The sequence below is a fragment of the Pleuronectes platessa genome, chromosome 13 (assembly GCF_947347685.1).
Source record: "Pleuronectes platessa chromosome 13, fPlePla1.1, whole genome shotgun sequence".
Lineage (NCBI taxonomy): Eukaryota > Metazoa > Chordata > Actinopteri > Pleuronectiformes > Pleuronectidae > Pleuronectes > Pleuronectes platessa.
Genome location: NC_070638.1, coordinates 15,192,831 through 15,211,479, shown reverse-complemented (window position 1 = coordinate 15,211,479; position 18,649 = coordinate 15,192,831). Strand labels below are relative to the sequence as shown.

Sequence of the window (18,649 nt, the reverse complement as noted above, 5' to 3'; positions counted from 1 at the left end):
ATCGAGGTATTAGTGCATTGATAAAATTGTTTTAATTCTTATTTACATGATCAGTGGTAGACATCTTTATCCTCGTTCATGTCTATTTTCACACTATTTCCATACAAAAAACTTTAATTAGATCCTACAATACGATCTCAACTGCTGCTGAAATGAAACAAAGGTAAATGTGCAAGGTTCGACAAATTCCAACGTGAAAACTGCCAGTTAGACATTTACAATCACACAGGGTAAAGTCTACAGCTCGCTTTATTCTGATGGCTGCAAAGCTAATAAAGTTAACATGGGGGCTGTAAACAGAGTGTCAGAGCTGAGATTGAGTTTCTGTCTTGTTGGGTTGGGCTGAACTGTCACAATTCCAACAGCAGTGGAACTGTATTGTACTGTCAGTGTTCCTCCTCCGTCGTGTGACCTGATCACTGACACTAACAAAGACCCTGGTCGTAGATCTTTACCAGACGCTTGATGTGGAAAAGCTTTTGTCGAAGTTGTTTGCTCTGCTTCTTTTTGGCTTGATAGTCCGGTGTCTATAGGAGAGAGAAGATATTTAACCATTAACATGATCCACTCTAGTCGAAGTAGCACTAGAGATGTTTTCAGACACAAACTACGATTGGGTCTGGATATTTCCATGAGGTTGTAACATATGCAGAACACACCAGGAGATAGTCCGGTTCAGACACATTCATAACAACACTTAACATGTCTTTAACAGCTTTATAGTTTCACATGATGCCACAGATCTAAATGCGCTCACCCTTTTCAGGTACTTCAGTCGGTTATACTCCTCTGCCACACCCTGACAATAGAAACACACAATCCATCAGAAATTGTGTCATTAAAAATGTAAGTACTTTTGGAAAAAATGTAGCACATGATCTAGTTCATCTTCAACCCTAATGACGAAAACACACAAACACGGATGAATAAATAAACCATCTGCACACAACTGAGGGAAAATCTGTCCCTGTTATTCATGAGGACTTGATGTTTCAGTCCATCTGACAGACAGCTGTGAGAGCAGACAGTCCCACCCTCCTGCTCACCTGGTATTTCATGGAGCTCTCGTCCAGCGCGTCCAGCTCTCGGCTCAGCTTGTGCATCTCGTCACTGACGTTGTCCATGTCGGCACAGAGCCTCTTGTACCGGGACAGATCAGAGTCGAACTCCCGCTTGTACTGCTGCCGCTGCTCGTCTGAAGTTATCTCTGGGTACAGTCTGCAGTGGGATATTAATGTGGAGACGTGGAATTATTATTAAATAAAAAACCATTGTGGGGGCTATGGCAAATATAGAGGGGAAAGTCTGATTAACTTAAAGTCAATCAAACAGTCGGCCAACTTAAAGACGCTGGTGATAATTAAAAGTGTTTGTGCATATACAGCATTTTTGTCAAATAGTATGAAAACTGACAATTGATGCTGTTTAATAACATTTTTGTTCATATTCAACATCCTAGTATCTCAATGTCCAAAACATCCGAACACCCCACCTGTAGAGATGAGCTGTGTGATCCTGGTCCAGTTCATTTCCGGTGTCCCCTGTGGTGTATCCGGTTTCGTACTGGGACTCAACCATCTCCTGAGCAGCGGGCCGCGGCTCTCGATCTCTCCTCTCTTTCCTCTCTTTCCTCCTCACATGCTGAGTCGGAGGTTTTCGGACACTGTCAGGCTCGTCCGAGGAGCTGCTGGAGTAAACCGTGACCCTGCTGTTCTGGTACAGAGGCTCAGCGCTCACGGGTTTACTGGTGTCAGCAGAGAAACTGGGGGAGATGCCCCATGTGTGGATGAGTAAATGCACATACGTGGTTGGACGTATATACAGCCACGTCCATACACACTTTTTTACTAAGAGCTGGAAACTTGGGGGAAAACATTTTAACCAGAGATACCAAGCATTATTGGTTGTCATGAATAAGAGACCATATATATAACATGCTGTAAAATGCCAAAATTCTAACCTGCTGGTGGTGCTAGAGTAAATGTCAGGAAAGCAAGTCTTTTTTGGCTCTATGAATTTTCCCTAAACAAGTTTCATGACAACCGTCAAACAGCTGTTGAGATATTTAAGACTGGACCAAAGTAGATGACTGACAATCAAACAACAGGCCATCATCACCAGCATCACAAGATTTCACCCAAAAACTGTTCACAGAATCGTTTACTCAAGTGTTTGTATATAAAAGTGGAATTATTATGAAAGTATCAGTGCTGAGTTATACTAATGAATATTTCTGAGCCCATTCTGTGACTTTTTCCAATATGAATCGAAACATCACGACATCCTTCTTTCACACAGCTTAAGAGTAAATAAAAATAAACAGATCCTCATATTTATCCTCATTGTGTCGGGGTTGAATCATCCCCACCATACTGCGGCTGTGACCATCTCTCACCTGTTGCTGTTATATTGTCCCTCGCTGTGGATGCTTACTGTGGCGTTGCTGTAGGAGACCACGCTGTTCTCCACCCTGAGGTCAAGGGCCCCTCTCTCTGACGCAACAACAGTCGGTGCATGCTGTGTACTGCGCATGTCTCCATCAGCATTCACCTGAGACAGCGTCAAGAAATTCAGCATCAATTTGTTTAATGTCGACCCTGGATCATTTGATTCTGTTTATGTGCAGACGATAGAAAATCAACAACATCAGATAATACAAATGATCTGGTTTTCAATATTCTGAGGCATGAATCCATATTTAGCCTCATGACGTACACAAGAAAATCCTGCGGAGGATTCAAATGCATTTTTTATGCTGGTAAAACAAGAGCAGTTTCTCTACTCAATCTGTCAAAAGAGCAGCAAACGGAGGAGTTGTTTTTATACGGATGAGCACAATGATGAGAGAGACCGTGTGAGTGCCAGACATGTGCCCACGTGGCCAGACAGATACAAGGACACACACCGACACACGGCAGTAGAATAAAAGGCACAAATCAGCCCTGCAGAGCAGAAGTCTCCTCCTCCAGGTTTACCAAGATCATTGGTGTCTCATCTCAAATATTTTCTTTCATCAACTATCAGAGAAAAATGTGAAATTTTAAAAACTGTATTACCCTGTGTGTGTTACAGGTTGTGTGCCTCTATCACCACGATAGGTTTTGATACTTTGGTATCAAATATTATTGCTTTTCCATCTTTTCCTTCTTCATCAGGTAAACATGCAGCAGAGAACCAGGGCTCTTTTCTCTCTCTCTGTGCTGATCAAACAGAACAGCTACATTAAACACACACAACATTACAACTACCATGCATGGCCTAAAGAAAACACCCTTTAAATGAGACAGGCCAAACACCAGAGCTACATTGTACCTCACATATACTCTGCTGTCATACTGTCTAATGCATCATTAATGACTTCTAGTCTTTGACCTATTTCTGGATCGGAGTGGAGCCACAAAGGATGAGGATCTAGTGAGCTAATGTGAGCGTCTGGCAGAAGCAGCCTGTGATACGGATCTCATGAATGTGCCGGCGGAGGACGATCCGCCGGGTGGAAAAGAAACCTCACAGAAACTGCAGGGAATGTGTAAAGGGGCTGTGACTGCTGAGTCCACTCAGTGATTGGGAAATATCACTTTCTGCTAAAGCTAAAATCAAAATCAGAAAGTCTTTATTGTCATTGTGATTGCTAGTAAATCAGGAGCTCTCCCTGTCTTGAATTAAAAAGAGAATCTACTGAAATACACAATATCACAAAAAAATATATATCACACAAAACTATAAAGCTAAATATAATGTGATATGGAAGTGAGGAATGATATAGTACTGCCCTATGCCTATTAAAAAAAAATACTATAGTTTTACACGTGAATGATGATAGTATAGAGTATTGCACAGTGAAAAACAGTCTTTCAGTGTATATTTGAGGTCAGTGTAGTGATGACCCTGGGGAAGAAACTATATCATGTTTATCCCCTTTAGTTCTGTCCTGCTTTTTGACTTTGCTCATATGATTCAATGCAAGCAACACATGCAGGAAAATTATACAGTGCTTCTTTATAATGTATGTATCCCACGCTCCGCTCTCATTGGCTACAGTTTCCGCATGCGTTAGATGAAAATGTGGCACAAGACACAGGGAAATTGATTCTTTGCCAGGTGTCTCATCCGCACCAGTGTGTGCCGGCCGCCCCACAAACTGAATCATTTAGCACCAGCGTGCTCTGTCGGGTCTCCCACGGCAACACAGAGGCAACTCAAGCCTTTTTATTCATTATACATTCCACATACATTATATATGCCTCCCTGCAAGGCAAAGCATCTTCCCCGAGATACAAGAGTGTCCCAGAATGGGGCGTGCGTCTCGATGTGATAGACACGCTCTACAGTGATAGGCAGTATGTAGGCCAAGGCCTCACTGGATAAACTGAGTGAAGATGTTTCTCCCCTCTCCGTGATGAGTCACGATGGACATGATACATTCATAAAACACTGCAACGCTAATAAGTGAATCGCTGCTAAATACCACTTGAGGCTACGGCTGTGAAGAGCAAACAGCACAGCTTTCACAAAGGTTCTACAACCATGAGTACTTGCTAAAGGTGGATGCTCCTGATAGCATTTAGCACAAATATTTAACAAGATATTTCTGGAACACTGAGTCATGCATATCTTTTACTGAAAGGAAAGCGTTTTCATTTAAAATACTACCCACAGGCCAAAATGCAAAAAAAGGGAAGATTCTTTTTTGGTTGAGGGCATTGTTTTCATTTGTACATATCTTTTCAAATGTAGCTTTTACAGGCACCTGCATGATACCCATCTGTTTTATGTCAGTCTCCTTCGTCTCCTTTGTCTACAAAGAGATTTACATTTGACCTACAGCATGTTGTACAGAGATGATTTGGCCCGAAAGCTGAAAACTGGAAAATGTCTTTAGAGATCCTTTAATTCTCTTGTAAAAAAATCCCCCTTTTCCCATGTGGATATAATATTTCAATGCTTGAATTGGTTTTACCAACGTCCTACGGATTCACAGAAGCACATTTGCAGATTCCCACTCACAAGTGCTCACTGCTGAGTGGGGAGGTGCCCACCTGTGATTAAAGGGTGTAATCCTTCCAATATATACGAAGATCATAACATAGAGGCTTCCCGAACATTTATCTCTATGTTAGCTAGGTTCAAGACAGTTTGAAACACTAGGTGGCGTTATGAGCCATTTTCAACCCACAGCTTTTGAAAAAATAAATTTGGTAATAAATGTGCCATAAAAACCAGCAATAAAGTATTTCATCAACTAACGATCATAATACATAACATATCAAACTAAATTAATCATTACATCAAATAGGATTCAAATAATTTAAGGGTTAAAATGTTAAAAAAAGACTCATTATCTATTTCACTTTGCCGATGGAGGGTTGGGTGAATGTTTGTGTCCACAAAACAGGTTTCAGGGGTAGGGGTCACATTTACCTCAATTGTGTTGGATTTGGTTGTTTACGCCTGAAAATCCAAAAGTGTTTTGTGGTTCACCAACCCCTCCATCGACATAGTGCGGAATAGATAATGAATGAATTCTCATTTTTGGGTGAACTATCCCTTTAAGCGTTTCCTCTTTAGATGAGAAACACGATGACTCATTTACACAGTTAATCACCATCCTTTAAAAACGTGTGAGCAGGAAATGTGTGTGAGATAAAAACCTGTTCAAACAAGGTGTAATTTGACACCTGGCTCATTACTCAAAAGAGTGTCGTGACCTCTGTCCTTTCTCAGGAGGTCCTGAGGTGTTTCTTGTGGATATTATGTGGTTTCTGTGCCGTCGTTATCACTTGTTGGGTTAATGATCAGTCAGAGTGAAACCTGGGTGTGCCGCAGATAAACACCGACAGTCTCTGAGTCAACAGCAACAAGTAATGTGAGCTGGTGAAGCCCTGCAGTCACTAAAAAGATACAGATCATAACAACAAGTTCATATCAGCCCTGAGACTAAATATGTGCTGGAAAAGACCAAAGATGAGTCTGCAAGAAGTTATGTAACTCGGCCTGGAAGTAACACAGAATTTTCTTAGAATTTATGAATGATCATAAGAGCCTGTAAATTAGATCATAAATTAGTGTCATTCAGGGTCCAAGTGTGGTCTAGAGCCTATTCCCTGCTGACAATGTGTGAGAGGTGGGGTTCACCCTGGACGGGTCCCCAGCACAAGAAATACATTCTGAAGAGGGAGAGCTTTCACTAACCCAGTCCTGCACGTCTCGCCCCTCCGCTGGTCTGACCATCGGATCGTCCCAGTAGATGTTAGGCTTGCCGTGGCGCCAAATCTTGCTGCGGGTCTTGTAGGCGAAGTAAGCAGACAGGGACAACGCCAGCACCACCATCAGACCCAATACTAACGCGACCGCCTGAGGGAAGGAAGTAAATGATATGGACCAGAATGCAATCGAAAACATAGAGATACTAGAATAAAACAGAGCAATTGAGCAAACCTCTTCAGGGTCCATGTAGCAGTAGTGGTGCAGGTATTGATTGTACATGGGGAAACCGCCTGGAAACCCTGCTCCCAGGCTGCCGCTGAGGCTGGGGCTGCCCTGGATGTTCTGGCACATCATCAGCATGGGGTTGTACAACATGCTCTGTGAGCTCTGAGACATCGGGTTCACACCAATCACAAAGATGATGTCGATGATTCCCTACAACGACAGACAGGCTCCATCACACCATTGATTTGTTCAAGTATTTTCACATTGGACACTACCTACCATCACATTTTTACATTTTCTTCTTTTCTTACCAAGTGTTATATCTGAAGGTCAAATGTAATAGTATCACTGTGTCTCAGTGTCAGCTAGTGGAATACGAGCTATGGGCAGACCAGCAGTGAGATTTGATACGACTGGGTTTGTTGACCCGGTCATTTAGATTTTTCCGGCTGAGGCTAAAGTTCATGAGTTCATTTCATCTTTCCTCTCATTCTTTTCATCAACAGTGGATCTCATGACCAAGTCTATTGTTTTGTTTTTATAACCATCCCACAGCTCTCATAGAGTAATAGCTGCATGGATCAAGTGAATATTGACCAGATGACCAGACACACATTGCCTTGTAATCTGCTGGTAACTGGGAAAAAGGCAACTGTTGGATTTTTGTTCAGCAATAATATTTAATAATATGTCAATGTTGTGTTCCCAGCTGGTTTCCAGTTACTACAGTAGCTCAGAGTGGACAAACCAAACCAAACTATGAATTGGTTTGTGTGTTTTGTCTGGTGTCTCATATTTTTACGTACCCTGAATGCCACTATAGTTTTCCCATACATGCTGGGAAGGGGAGTGTGGGATGAGGGATGGAAATATGCAACTTCACCTGTAATGCCTCTGAACTGTACAGACTGAACTCAGTGGCAGAGATGAGGCTCAATAGATCAGAATGCAAAGCGTCTACAGCATGGGTACCTGTGTAATGAGTAAGAGTCTAGCAGCTCAAAACACTGGAAACACCTTATCTCTCTTCCTCTTATTACATCTCTGTGGACAGTATAACCTGTGATCAGTCATCATTTCGTGCGAGGCAGACTCACCTGAAGCACGGCTAAGATGATGTCACAGATGAACACAGTCAGGTAAAACCGGCACCCCCTCAGCGCCCGGGACCGCGAGAAGCTCCCCACCAGGAAGCCCAATGAAACCAGGAAGTTGATGGCGGACATTGAGATCATTGCCGACTTGGCGGACTGTGGCGTCATGTAGGAGCCGCCATAACCGTAGCTGCCTCCGTAATATCCAGACCCGGCCCCTGCACCGCCACCCGTAGCCCCAGCAGCGAAACCCCCATACCCAAATCCATTCATATCCCACACCAGGGTGGAAGCCACGCAGGCGAAGATGAGGAAACACATGAGCACGGTGGCGCCCTGGAAGGTTTTGACAAACCCCGGTGGTGAAAACCAGCGGTAGAAGTGTTGAGGCCTCCCCTCCATGTGGTGGGAGTCTGGAGGGAGATGGTAGTCGTACGGGACATACTGGCTCTGAGGGGAGTGGAGGCTCCTGGTGGGATAGAAGCTTTGAGACGCGGTGCTGTACGGTGGGCTGTAGACCGGGGGGCTGTCATACATGGTGGATGTTGCTTCAGTTTCATCTGGAAGAGAAAGGAAACATAAGATTAAAACAATTCTTGGTAAGAGTATGTCCTTGTTACACATATTGTTATACCAATGCATAACTCAAGCCCTTTTTAGACATAACCTCTAGAGGTTTTCTAGAGTTTTCTCCGGGGAAAAAACGTTCACAACAAAGACATGACATATAATTTGGCTGTAGAAATCACAGTGTTCTGTGTACAGCATATTGCCACTAGTGGCGGCTGCTATCTACTCAGATCTTGTTGTCTTTTCAAGTTTATGTATTTGTCAGTATCTTCTTCATGTATGGCTCATCTTTTCATACAGAGATTTCTTTTAGTTTCTTCTATTTTCCCGCCTCATTATCACATGGGCTCACTCTGATATTTTACGGACACTTTATTGCAGGAAAGGTTCCAGAAAATGTCTGCAACAAGTGACTCTGAGATTTGTGTTCTCACATATAACCCTCTGCAACGTTTCTGGAAAACTCCTGGAGTTCAGTGCATCTCTGAAAGCAGCTTTAATATTGACATTTACAGCTTTAAAGGGGCCAAATAATTAAATTCTAACCCTGTGCTCTGTTATTCCTCTGTTTTCATGCATAAATTGACTTTTATAGTTAATTGTGCAAATAAAAATAATCATAACTGACTCCGAACGCCAATTTTTTAGTTTTTTCAGCACTTTGTTGATTTGATGTAACTCAATTAAAGTTTTCAACCCTCTGTCCTTCACATTATACACCCCCGCCTTTCGTTCACCTCAGCCCATCCCTGACCCCTCTGTTCAGTATCGCTGACCCTCACTTCATAACTCCTGAGCAACTCATCCGGCGGCCTTCAATAATTCAGACCGACAGCCGATAAGAGGCGAGCCGGGGCAGCCATGCGTGGTGTTTACTGCAGGGGAAGAACCGCAGACAGTGTTCCCTCCATGTGCCGCAGCTACAGTGTGTAAGTTTACCTGTGTGTACCTGCTGAGTGTCAGCACCCTGACAGAGCGCGCTGAGGGAGCCATGAACTAAACCCAGTCAGCCGTGGACAAGCTTGTTTGTGTTGTTGATCATCTTCTCTCAAGAAGGAAAAAAACATATAACTTTCTTTTTAATTATTTTGGAAATTGGTTAGCTTAATAAAACCAGTCGATATGAGCCTTTCACAGAGATCATCTGAGCTTCTCTGTTTGCCAATTTAATTTTACATAAACAATGTAGAAGAGATGCATTTATGTTTACCTTAATTCAATGTCTATGTATTTGTGTTCTCTTTTTATCTAGACCTAAATCTGTGATTAATCTGTCAATCATCAAGCCTCAATTACATTTCCTTGTATCATTGCCAAATATTGTAAATATATATCAGATTTTTTTTAGTCTTTATCATTATAACATTGACTAGGCTCTATTTTTAATATATCACAATTCTCTCTGCTTCACCCTCATGAAAATACATTGCAATAATATGGATGTTGAAATTCTACCGGTTTTCCGAAGGCTTTTAAGGGTTAATTATTAACACATGAAAGTCCAAACTTTCAACAGGTCTAGCTGAGCAAACACAACGGAAAATATCCATTTAAATGTTGTACGACTTCACAAAACAACCATTAAGAACTTGTTTATTACAGAACTTACCCAAACACCAGAGGAAAATGATCTTCTGTGCACCAGTCCAGCTCAGTCGCCCTCATACCTCCTGATTCATGTACGTCTGTTTAAAGCTATATACTTCACCTACTGTCATAAACCTCATCATTGTCTATGGTGGAGACTTTCTCCTGTAAAAAAAAAAGCTTGTAAAGTAAAGTTACTGTTCTGCCTGAGTCCCAGCGGAGCAGCAAAGTGACTGAGTCCCAGCTGAGAAACTCTTCACCTGCCTCTTACTCACCTGCTGCTCCCACTGCAGCCTCTCTGACACTGACACAGACTGCTGATCAACACACACAACACTCCAGTCTGCACAGGGACTATCTGAATTACTTTGTGATATTGTAAACTTTCTATATTTATGAAATACTGAAACAGTTGATTGATTGGTGGATCGTCAAGTATAATTAAATTGATTAATAGAAATAAATCTAGACTTTCATATTTAAACGTTTTCCATTTAAACTAGCTAGTGCAGTGCCCATTCTAAACTTGCCTGTTTGTAATAGACTGTTCTCTTGTCATGTGGAATATTATGTGCAGAGCTAGAAAGTTAGAAAACATTCATCCTACTTGGTTTATCTGCACTGGTCACTGGTTTATTTAAATGTTACACATCTTAGTATTGAAGGTATCGCATGTCCAAATCACACCAAATTCTGAATTGCAATTTTCACGATCAATGAATGAATGCTCCCCACAGAGACAGAAATGTTATATAATTTATCACTCTTTTTACGATTTACAAAATTCAGATAATTTCATTGTCCAATGAATGAATTGAGAAAATAATTTGCTGATAGAAAACTATTTTTGGGTGGCATGGCTTCTCACAGCCAGAAGGTTTACGGTTCGTTCCCCTGGTCAATGTGTCTTTCTGTGTGACGCCTACCAGATTACTTAACTGATCCTTTTCATTCATCACTTTAACGGTTTTAAATACTTCACAAGTGCCAGTTATCACAACCTTCAAATGACCTCATGCTGCACCGCTAGTGTTTATCCTCCAGACATTTGAAGACAGGTAGTTTGTGCTAAAATTTGAAAAAATAAGGTAAAGGACAGTGGACATTAGAAACTGTTAATAACTAAAAACCCATTGTGGGCCAAGTAACTAAACAAAGCAGATCACGTTTTGTTAACATAGGAACAACAATAATACAAAGTGAAAATAATAGACGGAACACTAAATGCAAGTGCAAACAACTTTATTGTAAAAAAAAATTACAATTGCCTCATGTAAAAAAAAAATTGCGACACTGGCGAGTTAGTTCTGGCAGACAACTCGAGCTGCGCTGCGCCAATCATGTTACATATATCATGTGACATACATCATGTGACATACCTCACTCTCCACAACCATCTATAATACACACCCACCTTATCAGGTGGTCTATTTAACCAGAGAGACATTTCCCATCAACCCCTCTTGCTCGCACTGCTGCTGCAGTATTGCCACGTGTTGCTTCAAACCCTCCACCACCCCAGCATCCACCTGTAGGTTCCAACGGGGGATTACAAGTATTTGCTCATCACTCCCATCATTCCTGTGTAATCATATGGGGGAGTGATTCAGTTGGAGCCTAGACGCCAAACACTAAATCTGTTGTAATAAATATATTACATGATCGAACGTGAGTTGTCTGACTGAAATGTGATTATTAGCGGAACTTGAATCTGAAAGCATACACTGAATCAACAAGGACACGGGGGGCGAGTAGATTTGATGGGCCTCCCTTTTTCTTCACTTTGTCATTGTCTCCTGGTCAAAAGTGTGGATCCTTTTTTTGAGGTGGCTTAATTTGGCCTTCAGATAGTCACAGCGTTCCTTCTTCTCCAGGAAGGCAGGGTCCTGTAAACCAACAGACACACAAAACAATCTAATGATTAGTGGCTGCAAACTTAATTACCCAGATCTGTCTTTTCAATTTCTCTCTCTCTCTCTCTCTCTGTCGGCTGAGGTCTCGTCTGATTCACTCTGTAATGTAGCTGCAGCATTAAATGACTTTTTCCAGAGTTAACCACATTTCATAATGGAGGCAGCATTATTTGCATCAGTGGGCAGCTTTATTGAAAAAGAGCAAACATTGCACCTGAGTGTTTACACAACAGTAGAAATCCTAATACAGCTACGATCTAACCGTCATGATTGGAAAATAATTATTTCATTACTTCAGCGTGAGTAGACTGGTGCCCCTTCATTTTTCACAAAATCCATCACTTACAATCTTTTTCTGCCGATACTTCTTCAAAAGGCTTTGAATCCTCCGCCGATCCTTCAGGAAAAACAAAATGATACACAACAGAATGTGATGTGAAACATACAACACTCTGCATTGTACAGAAACACATTTATTATCAGAGGTCATTTGTAAGTTAGCGACCATTTGACCACAAATTATCTCTAGGAATCATGTCAGAGAAATCGACTATATAATATATGCAAGTAGTTAAATACAGTTGATCACTTATCCATCTCACCTCGTGGCTTCGTCCCTCTCGGAGGACTCCTGTCATCATGGTGTCCAGCTCTCGGAACTTACCGAGCGTGGTGCTGATGTCCCGGTAAAGGTCTTTGTATTCCTGATACTGGTCACCGAAAACTGCTTTGTAATTCTCCCGTTCTTCCACAGAGCTGATCTCTGGATACTTCCTACAGAGAGATGTGGCATCACATGGGGACAACAACAGACCATCAAGTATATGTGGAGTGTGTGAAAAACAAAATTTTATGTACATAGAGAAATCCTGCACATCAAGCATTTAAAGCAACACTGGTCAACTATTTGACCTAAAATCAGCAGCTTCAAAATAAGATTGGAGGTAGTTGGTTATTCCCACTCCTCCCCCTGACAATGATGATGATAATCGCAGCTTAATTCAACAGATCTGACCAAGCAAGTTGAAGAGCCTAATGCTGAACCGTAGATTAGATAAAAAGACTTTGAAATCCACAAAAAAAACTGTGATTATCTCAAATATTCAGTTAAGAAACTCAAAATATAAAGATTTCTAAACAGAGTTTGGTGTATTTGTTGTAGCTTTCTGCTTCAGGAAGCCAGTTATCATGGGGAACATCCACCATTCGATTGTTTCTCAGTTCAGCGAGTGGGACATGATCACTCGCACACAGAGCCCAACATCCCGACATGTGGCTGCAGAGGGCGCTGTTGCTTGGTAAAAAGCTACACAGTGTTTCTTTAAATGTTCACTCACATGATGTAGTCTGCGATGATGAATGTTTTGGGAATGTATTCAGACGTCGTGTCTCTCTTCAGACTGACTGGGTTCTTGTGGACCTCAGGGACAAGTGCATGTGGACCGATATGGTCTTTACTCAGAGATTTATCCATTTCATCCCTGAACGATATCCGTTTTGTTTTGGTAGTGGCCAGTGGGACGGACTGGTGAAACTCCTCCCGACGCTAAAGGTCAAAGAGAGAGAGCATTAGTCGGAAAACTCTAAACCAACAAATGAATAATGCATGTTGGCTGGTGTCATTACAAGACGCTCTGAGAAGCCAAGGGTCAAATTATCGGTTACATTGTCAGAGAAAATATAAATATATAATTTATAAAAAAACATAGTCAGTGAATAAAAATAATAGCCCCCATTCTTTTGCTTTGACAAGTGAAACCTCGGAAGCTGCATTCCCTCGGCAGAGAGATGGAATTAATGATTGTGCTGCTCGCTCCTGACCTCTCAGCCTCTTATTTCACATCCAATATTACAGCTGACCATGCTGTTTCTCACCCATAGGTGTTGACTCTGATGCCTGATAACAAGGACTCCATTTGAAAACAGTAATGAGCCTGGTATTTGTTGAGGGGAACAATCAAAAACACAAGGACTTTTTAACTTTGTATTTTATATCTGTATAAAAAAACTTTAATGCAGATTTTTTTTTTACCGAATGTATGTTGAATGGATCAGATCCCTCAGTGTCAGTTACTTGTAGTGGTTCCCTCTGTTAAAAGCAGACTTCTCTAGTGATAACAGCACTTACATGTATGACTGTTTCTTATAATTCAGAATCTGCACAATACCACCACCTTTTTGAAGTTATTATAAAAGCTGCATTGATGAAGCAACGTGGTATCAGTAGGAAATCTACTGTATCTTCAGTTGGCTCTCACATCTATATATTTGTAAAAAGTGGACAACGTGGTCAACAAAGTCAAGAAAAACTGTTTGTAGCTTTGGGACAAATCCTGGCCGACTGCCACAGCATCACCCAGCAGGAAAACGCTGACATATCAATACTGACGGGCAGCATGCTCCCTGCAGATTGTCTTGACTGACTCAATTTATTGGATTTGCTCTGCCACTGTTATTTGTGGGGGCTGTTGCAGACGCATTTGCAATCAATATTAGTATCACTTACTGTTGTCTGCAATAATGTGGCATTTGACGTGACACAAATACCTGAAATAACACCATAAGATGATAAACCGCGCAGAGTTCTGCCAAAACCCCTGTCTCACTCTGAAAGGCAGGAATCGAAGACAGTTACGAGGTTCACAAGAAAATAAATAACATGGGCAGAATATTTACTGAATCTGAGAGGGAAACCTGCCAAAGTGACCAATTTTCAAATTTTCCAAAGGTGTTTCTTGGTTGACCATATTTCTGAAACTGGACACAGTATGAGCACCTACAGTGGCAAAGACATGTCACACCAGCCACAACATAATCATTAAAGCCATGACACAAATGCAAAAGCCACACAACAGAAACACTACCACAACGGGAGTGATTGACAAAAGATGTTGACAATGAAAAGATAATAAAAGATAAAGGAAGCGAACAAACGTGTTTCTGTTGTCTGGGTTTAGGGTTTTTGTTGTGACTTTTACATTCTTGTAGCTACATGCACGTGTATGAGATGTCTCGGCCCTCGTAAGCACTTCCCCGTATAGGACCCTTGGAAATTTAAACATGACAAAATGAAAAAATAAGGCCTCATATTTGAACTCTACCTTATTCCCAAAGTGCTCTCTCTCCGTACGTGCAGCCTCATGCCTCCACATCTTCAGACAAACCAGGAAGCTTCCCAGATACAGAGTCATGTTGATGAAGACGAAGGCCGTTCCCGCCATCTGTCCTCCATCAACCCGACACAGGTTGGCCATGATGGGGTTGACGCCTATCGTCATGAAGCACAACCCCCCACGGTTCAAGTCATTCAGGTATACAATTCCCGCCGCCATGTAGAGCAGAAACAGCGCCACGTTAATGAAGGCTTCCGTCAGGGGCCACCAGGGGGCGTCGAGAAGGATGGTGCGATAATACATAGTCATCCCCACCGCCAGGAGACAGAGGGTAATGATCCAGGTGACTCCAACTATAGCCAGGACGAAGGGAGTCATGGGGCCTTGGTAGCTGTATCCAGACATTCCGAGCCCGTTGTTGTTATAGAGTCCGTACATGCTGGACCACTCACTGTCTTTCTGGATGTAGGCGATGACACAGGCCAAGACCATGCCCCCAAACAGGAGCTGAAGTCCAGCCAGAAGTCGAAGGAGGCCTGGCCAGGACTTCAAGTAGGAGTACTTCTGTCTGTAGACCTCCAGCTTCTCAGCGTAGTGCTCTGCAGGATGGATGCTGCTGAGCAGGGACTCCTCTCCTGGGCCTCGTCCAAACAACTCATCAGTGGGGCTCTCCCTGAGCAAAGGCTTATGGGAGTTCTGGCTGGATTCGCTCAGCGATCCCGCCCAGTTCTTGCGCTCAAGCAGTGGACTTACAGGAGGACTCACCCTGGTCCCGTTAGGAAGGATCTGGATCCCCGTCGTGCTGGTCTCAGAGTCGCTCTCTCTTGTCCATCTATGGAGGATGCCCCCCCATGACTGAGGAATGAGGGACTTCAGCTTGTCCTTCATGCTCCCTTTTTTGTCCTCATCCTCTCCTGCGTACGGCGGAGTGCTGGATGTGCGGCCTGTGGAGTTTCCATCCTCTGTGATATCATCTGGTGGGGGTGTGTGAGTGACCCACACAGGCACCGGAGGATCAGGGATGGAGTTCCTCTTACTGGAGGAGGACCCGGCCTCACTGTCAGGCTCTTGTCCCTTGAATCTGCTGCTCCAGCTCCTCATGCTGAAGTCTGATGATTCATCGAGACAGACGTAATCATAGAATCCTTATGAGACATGGGGAGGGAGAAACTGCACAGGGAAGAAAGATAAATTAATGTTTCTATGTTGTAAGAACACAAACATATAATCATATGCTCTGAAATCTATCATGTTTAACAGCACAAACCTTTTGGTTTATTTGATTCAAAGCAAAACAGGGCAAGAGTCAGATTATGAATTTAATTCGACCTTCCATAAACCTCGGTTGTATAAAGAAGTGAGACATGGTAACCCTGATAATTTTTTATCGTTATATTCCATATTTCAATTGCCTAAATAACACATTTATAGACCATTAATTCAAAACAAAATGCTGAAAGACACTCGAATGCTGCACGGAAATTCTTTGATCATTTTGAGAAAGTCCTCTCACATACATTATGCTCATCTGATCCATTGTTCGTAACAAATTATTGTTTATAGGAGCTGAACACTTGAAATACTCAAAAAACTCTTCTACATGGCCTGTATAAAAAAATTACTTTTTAACTCAAGACATACACTTTTTTATTTGGATCAGCACCAAATACAGATCATTCCCCTAAACATGTTTAATTTATTTTGATCAAGATCCATGAATTATTGTCTGATAGATCAGTGAAAATGTCTCGCAATGTGTGAGAGAGTGAATAATGATTCCTGGATCAACCCCCTGATGCCTTATTTTTGCATAATCCTGCTAAAAAAATAAAAATAAAAAGCAGAAAATCACAAAAACCCTGGCAAAGATAACAAACATCTATTTCTTTGGACAATCTTATATCAGCTTTACATGGTTAAGTCATCTAACCAGTCAAATATAAAAGAAATACAGGTCATATTCATAGTCGAACATAATGTGACAAGAGGCAAGTTTTAAAAGTGTTCTTATTGAATGGGATCCAAAGGAAATCTATGATGCCTGCAGTGATTGAAAAAAGGAAAGATTTCTAAAACACACATGCACCGTTTGTGAAATGGTTACCTGCGATGTGAAGTGTTGCGTATGTGATCGGCGGCACTTGGCCCAAAACAATGTAACAGTGTGTGTCACAGTGTGTAACTGCAGCACAGCTCAGACTGCACTAATGACAGGAGAGTTTAAGTTGAGCTGTGACTCAGAGAGCTGCTGCGTGAGCTCTTAATACACAACAGTCATGACACTGTCACAGCATATCACCGTGGAAACACATTAATAACACACTCATTAATAACCTCAGACTCCTGATTTAAAAGAACTCCAGCCTTCCTTACCCGTTTGACCCCGACTCGCCCCTCTGGTTGATGGTTCTCGCAGGACCTATGACTGTTTGTTTTTAATGGAACAGGAACTGATACCTACTGTAAAATGGCCGCTGTGTTCACCAGGCCCACTCAGCTCAGCCTCTTCAGTCTCTCAGGTGACTCACTCCGGGTGCTGGACACTGTGTTCAGCACACACAGAGCGATTGGCCAGTGTGTGTGTGTGTGTGTAGGGGGGGGGAGTTAGAGTTTAAACATTAAACCTGAGCCGCCCCTGTGCTTGTGGTGACTGGCACTACTCGGTTAATCTGTGGGAGAGAGAGAGAGAGAGAGAGAGAGAGAGAGAGAGAGAGAGAGAGAGTGTAGGAGAGTAAGAGGTTAAACTGTTGACATTAATAAAATGGAGGCGAGTAGGTGGTAAGTTAACCTGAAATGATGCATGTAGCCCACAACATGAGCTTCAGAAGGGCCTGGGCGTCCATTTAGGCTGCTGGGACCTCGATTCATGGCATTTCATTGATAAGAAATTGGTATAAAGAAGTATAATCCACTCAAACATTGAAGTTCTGCCTCTGGAACTCTGTACTGTGCATCTAGCAGCCCAGCACGGTGGTACTTTACGCATTAAGGGTATCACTTTAGACCATCAAAAAACATCAGGGAGATTACACTTACTTTTAGAGACAAGCGTGTGTTTGATATCAGCTCAACACGATCAATTACATCTCATATCTAAGATCTGTGAAATACTGCTTTATCATCCTGTTATGAATTATTCATTCTTATCTCCACTGTGTCAGTGTTTTGTAGCCAGAGAGAGAGAGGGGGGGGGGGGGGGGGGGTTGCGGCAGTGTTCGGCACTAGAGGGCAGCAAGCTCCCATGTGTTCTCTCTGACTGCTAATGACCAACTCTCCCTCCTACTTTTATTTCATCCATTTTCCATCTTCACCATTTATTTGATCTTTTCTCTTCCGTACTGTTTTCATTCCCGGCCAGTGCACATTAAATAGAAATGTGCTTTCTAATGACTTTTCATCAAGATTGAAGGTACCGTGTGATTTGAAGAGTTGAGTTCAATGCAGAGGCCAAATATAAAAACCACCACAACAACCCAGATGGAGTTTTAGGTTGATTGATTTATTTTTCTTTAAAGCACAATGATCAATATGCAGCTCAAACTGTGCTCCAGCTGGTGGAGGCTCTAGGCAAAGGAAACAGGATGGTTAATTAAGAGTTCCAGTGTATTTGCCTCCAGTTACTCAACATAAAGAGGGAAAATGCTGGAAGGGAGCCCTTCAAACATCTCTCCCTCTCGGGCTGGTTCTCCTCATCAGGTTAGCTCGGTCTCATCCAATGGCCCCCTTCTTTGCCGGTGGTCCCTGCTGAAGAGATCCACACATTCCACTTCACAGAGGGTTACGCAACGCCACATACAAAAGCTCAGAGACTATCATGTCCAAAGTAAATGTTACAAATCAATCTCCTCTTTTAGTTAGAATCACGACCCAATCTCCCAGTAACTCCACAAACGCCCAGCTTTCCTTCTGTCCGTATGTTGAATGCATATCTCGCCCACCA

At 42.3% G+C, this 18,649-nt stretch overlaps 1 protein-coding gene across 1 annotated transcript; it reads right to left on the bottom strand.

Annotated features, from left to right (window-relative positions):
• Positions 1-7: 7 nt before the first annotated feature.
• Positions 8-17,298, bottom strand: LOC128453975 (uncharacterized). The gene is made up of 15 exons (XM_053437091.1): positions 17,083-17,298; positions 14,698-15,879; positions 12,934-13,142; positions 12,199-12,370; positions 11,943-11,993; positions 11,466-11,569; positions 10,708-10,709; positions 7,530-8,086; positions 6,439-6,642; positions 6,193-6,354; positions 2,396-2,550; positions 1,493-1,762; positions 1,047-1,218; positions 758-799; positions 8-527 (listed from the first exon to the last, which is right to left on the bottom strand). Exons 2-15 carry the CDS (start codon positions 15,808-15,810, stop codon positions 426-428), a joined length of 3,315 nt encoding a protein of 1,104 aa, XP_053293066.1. The 5' UTR covers positions 15,811-15,879; positions 17,083-17,298; the 3' UTR covers positions 8-425.
• Positions 17,299-18,649: the final 1,351 nt, after the last annotated feature.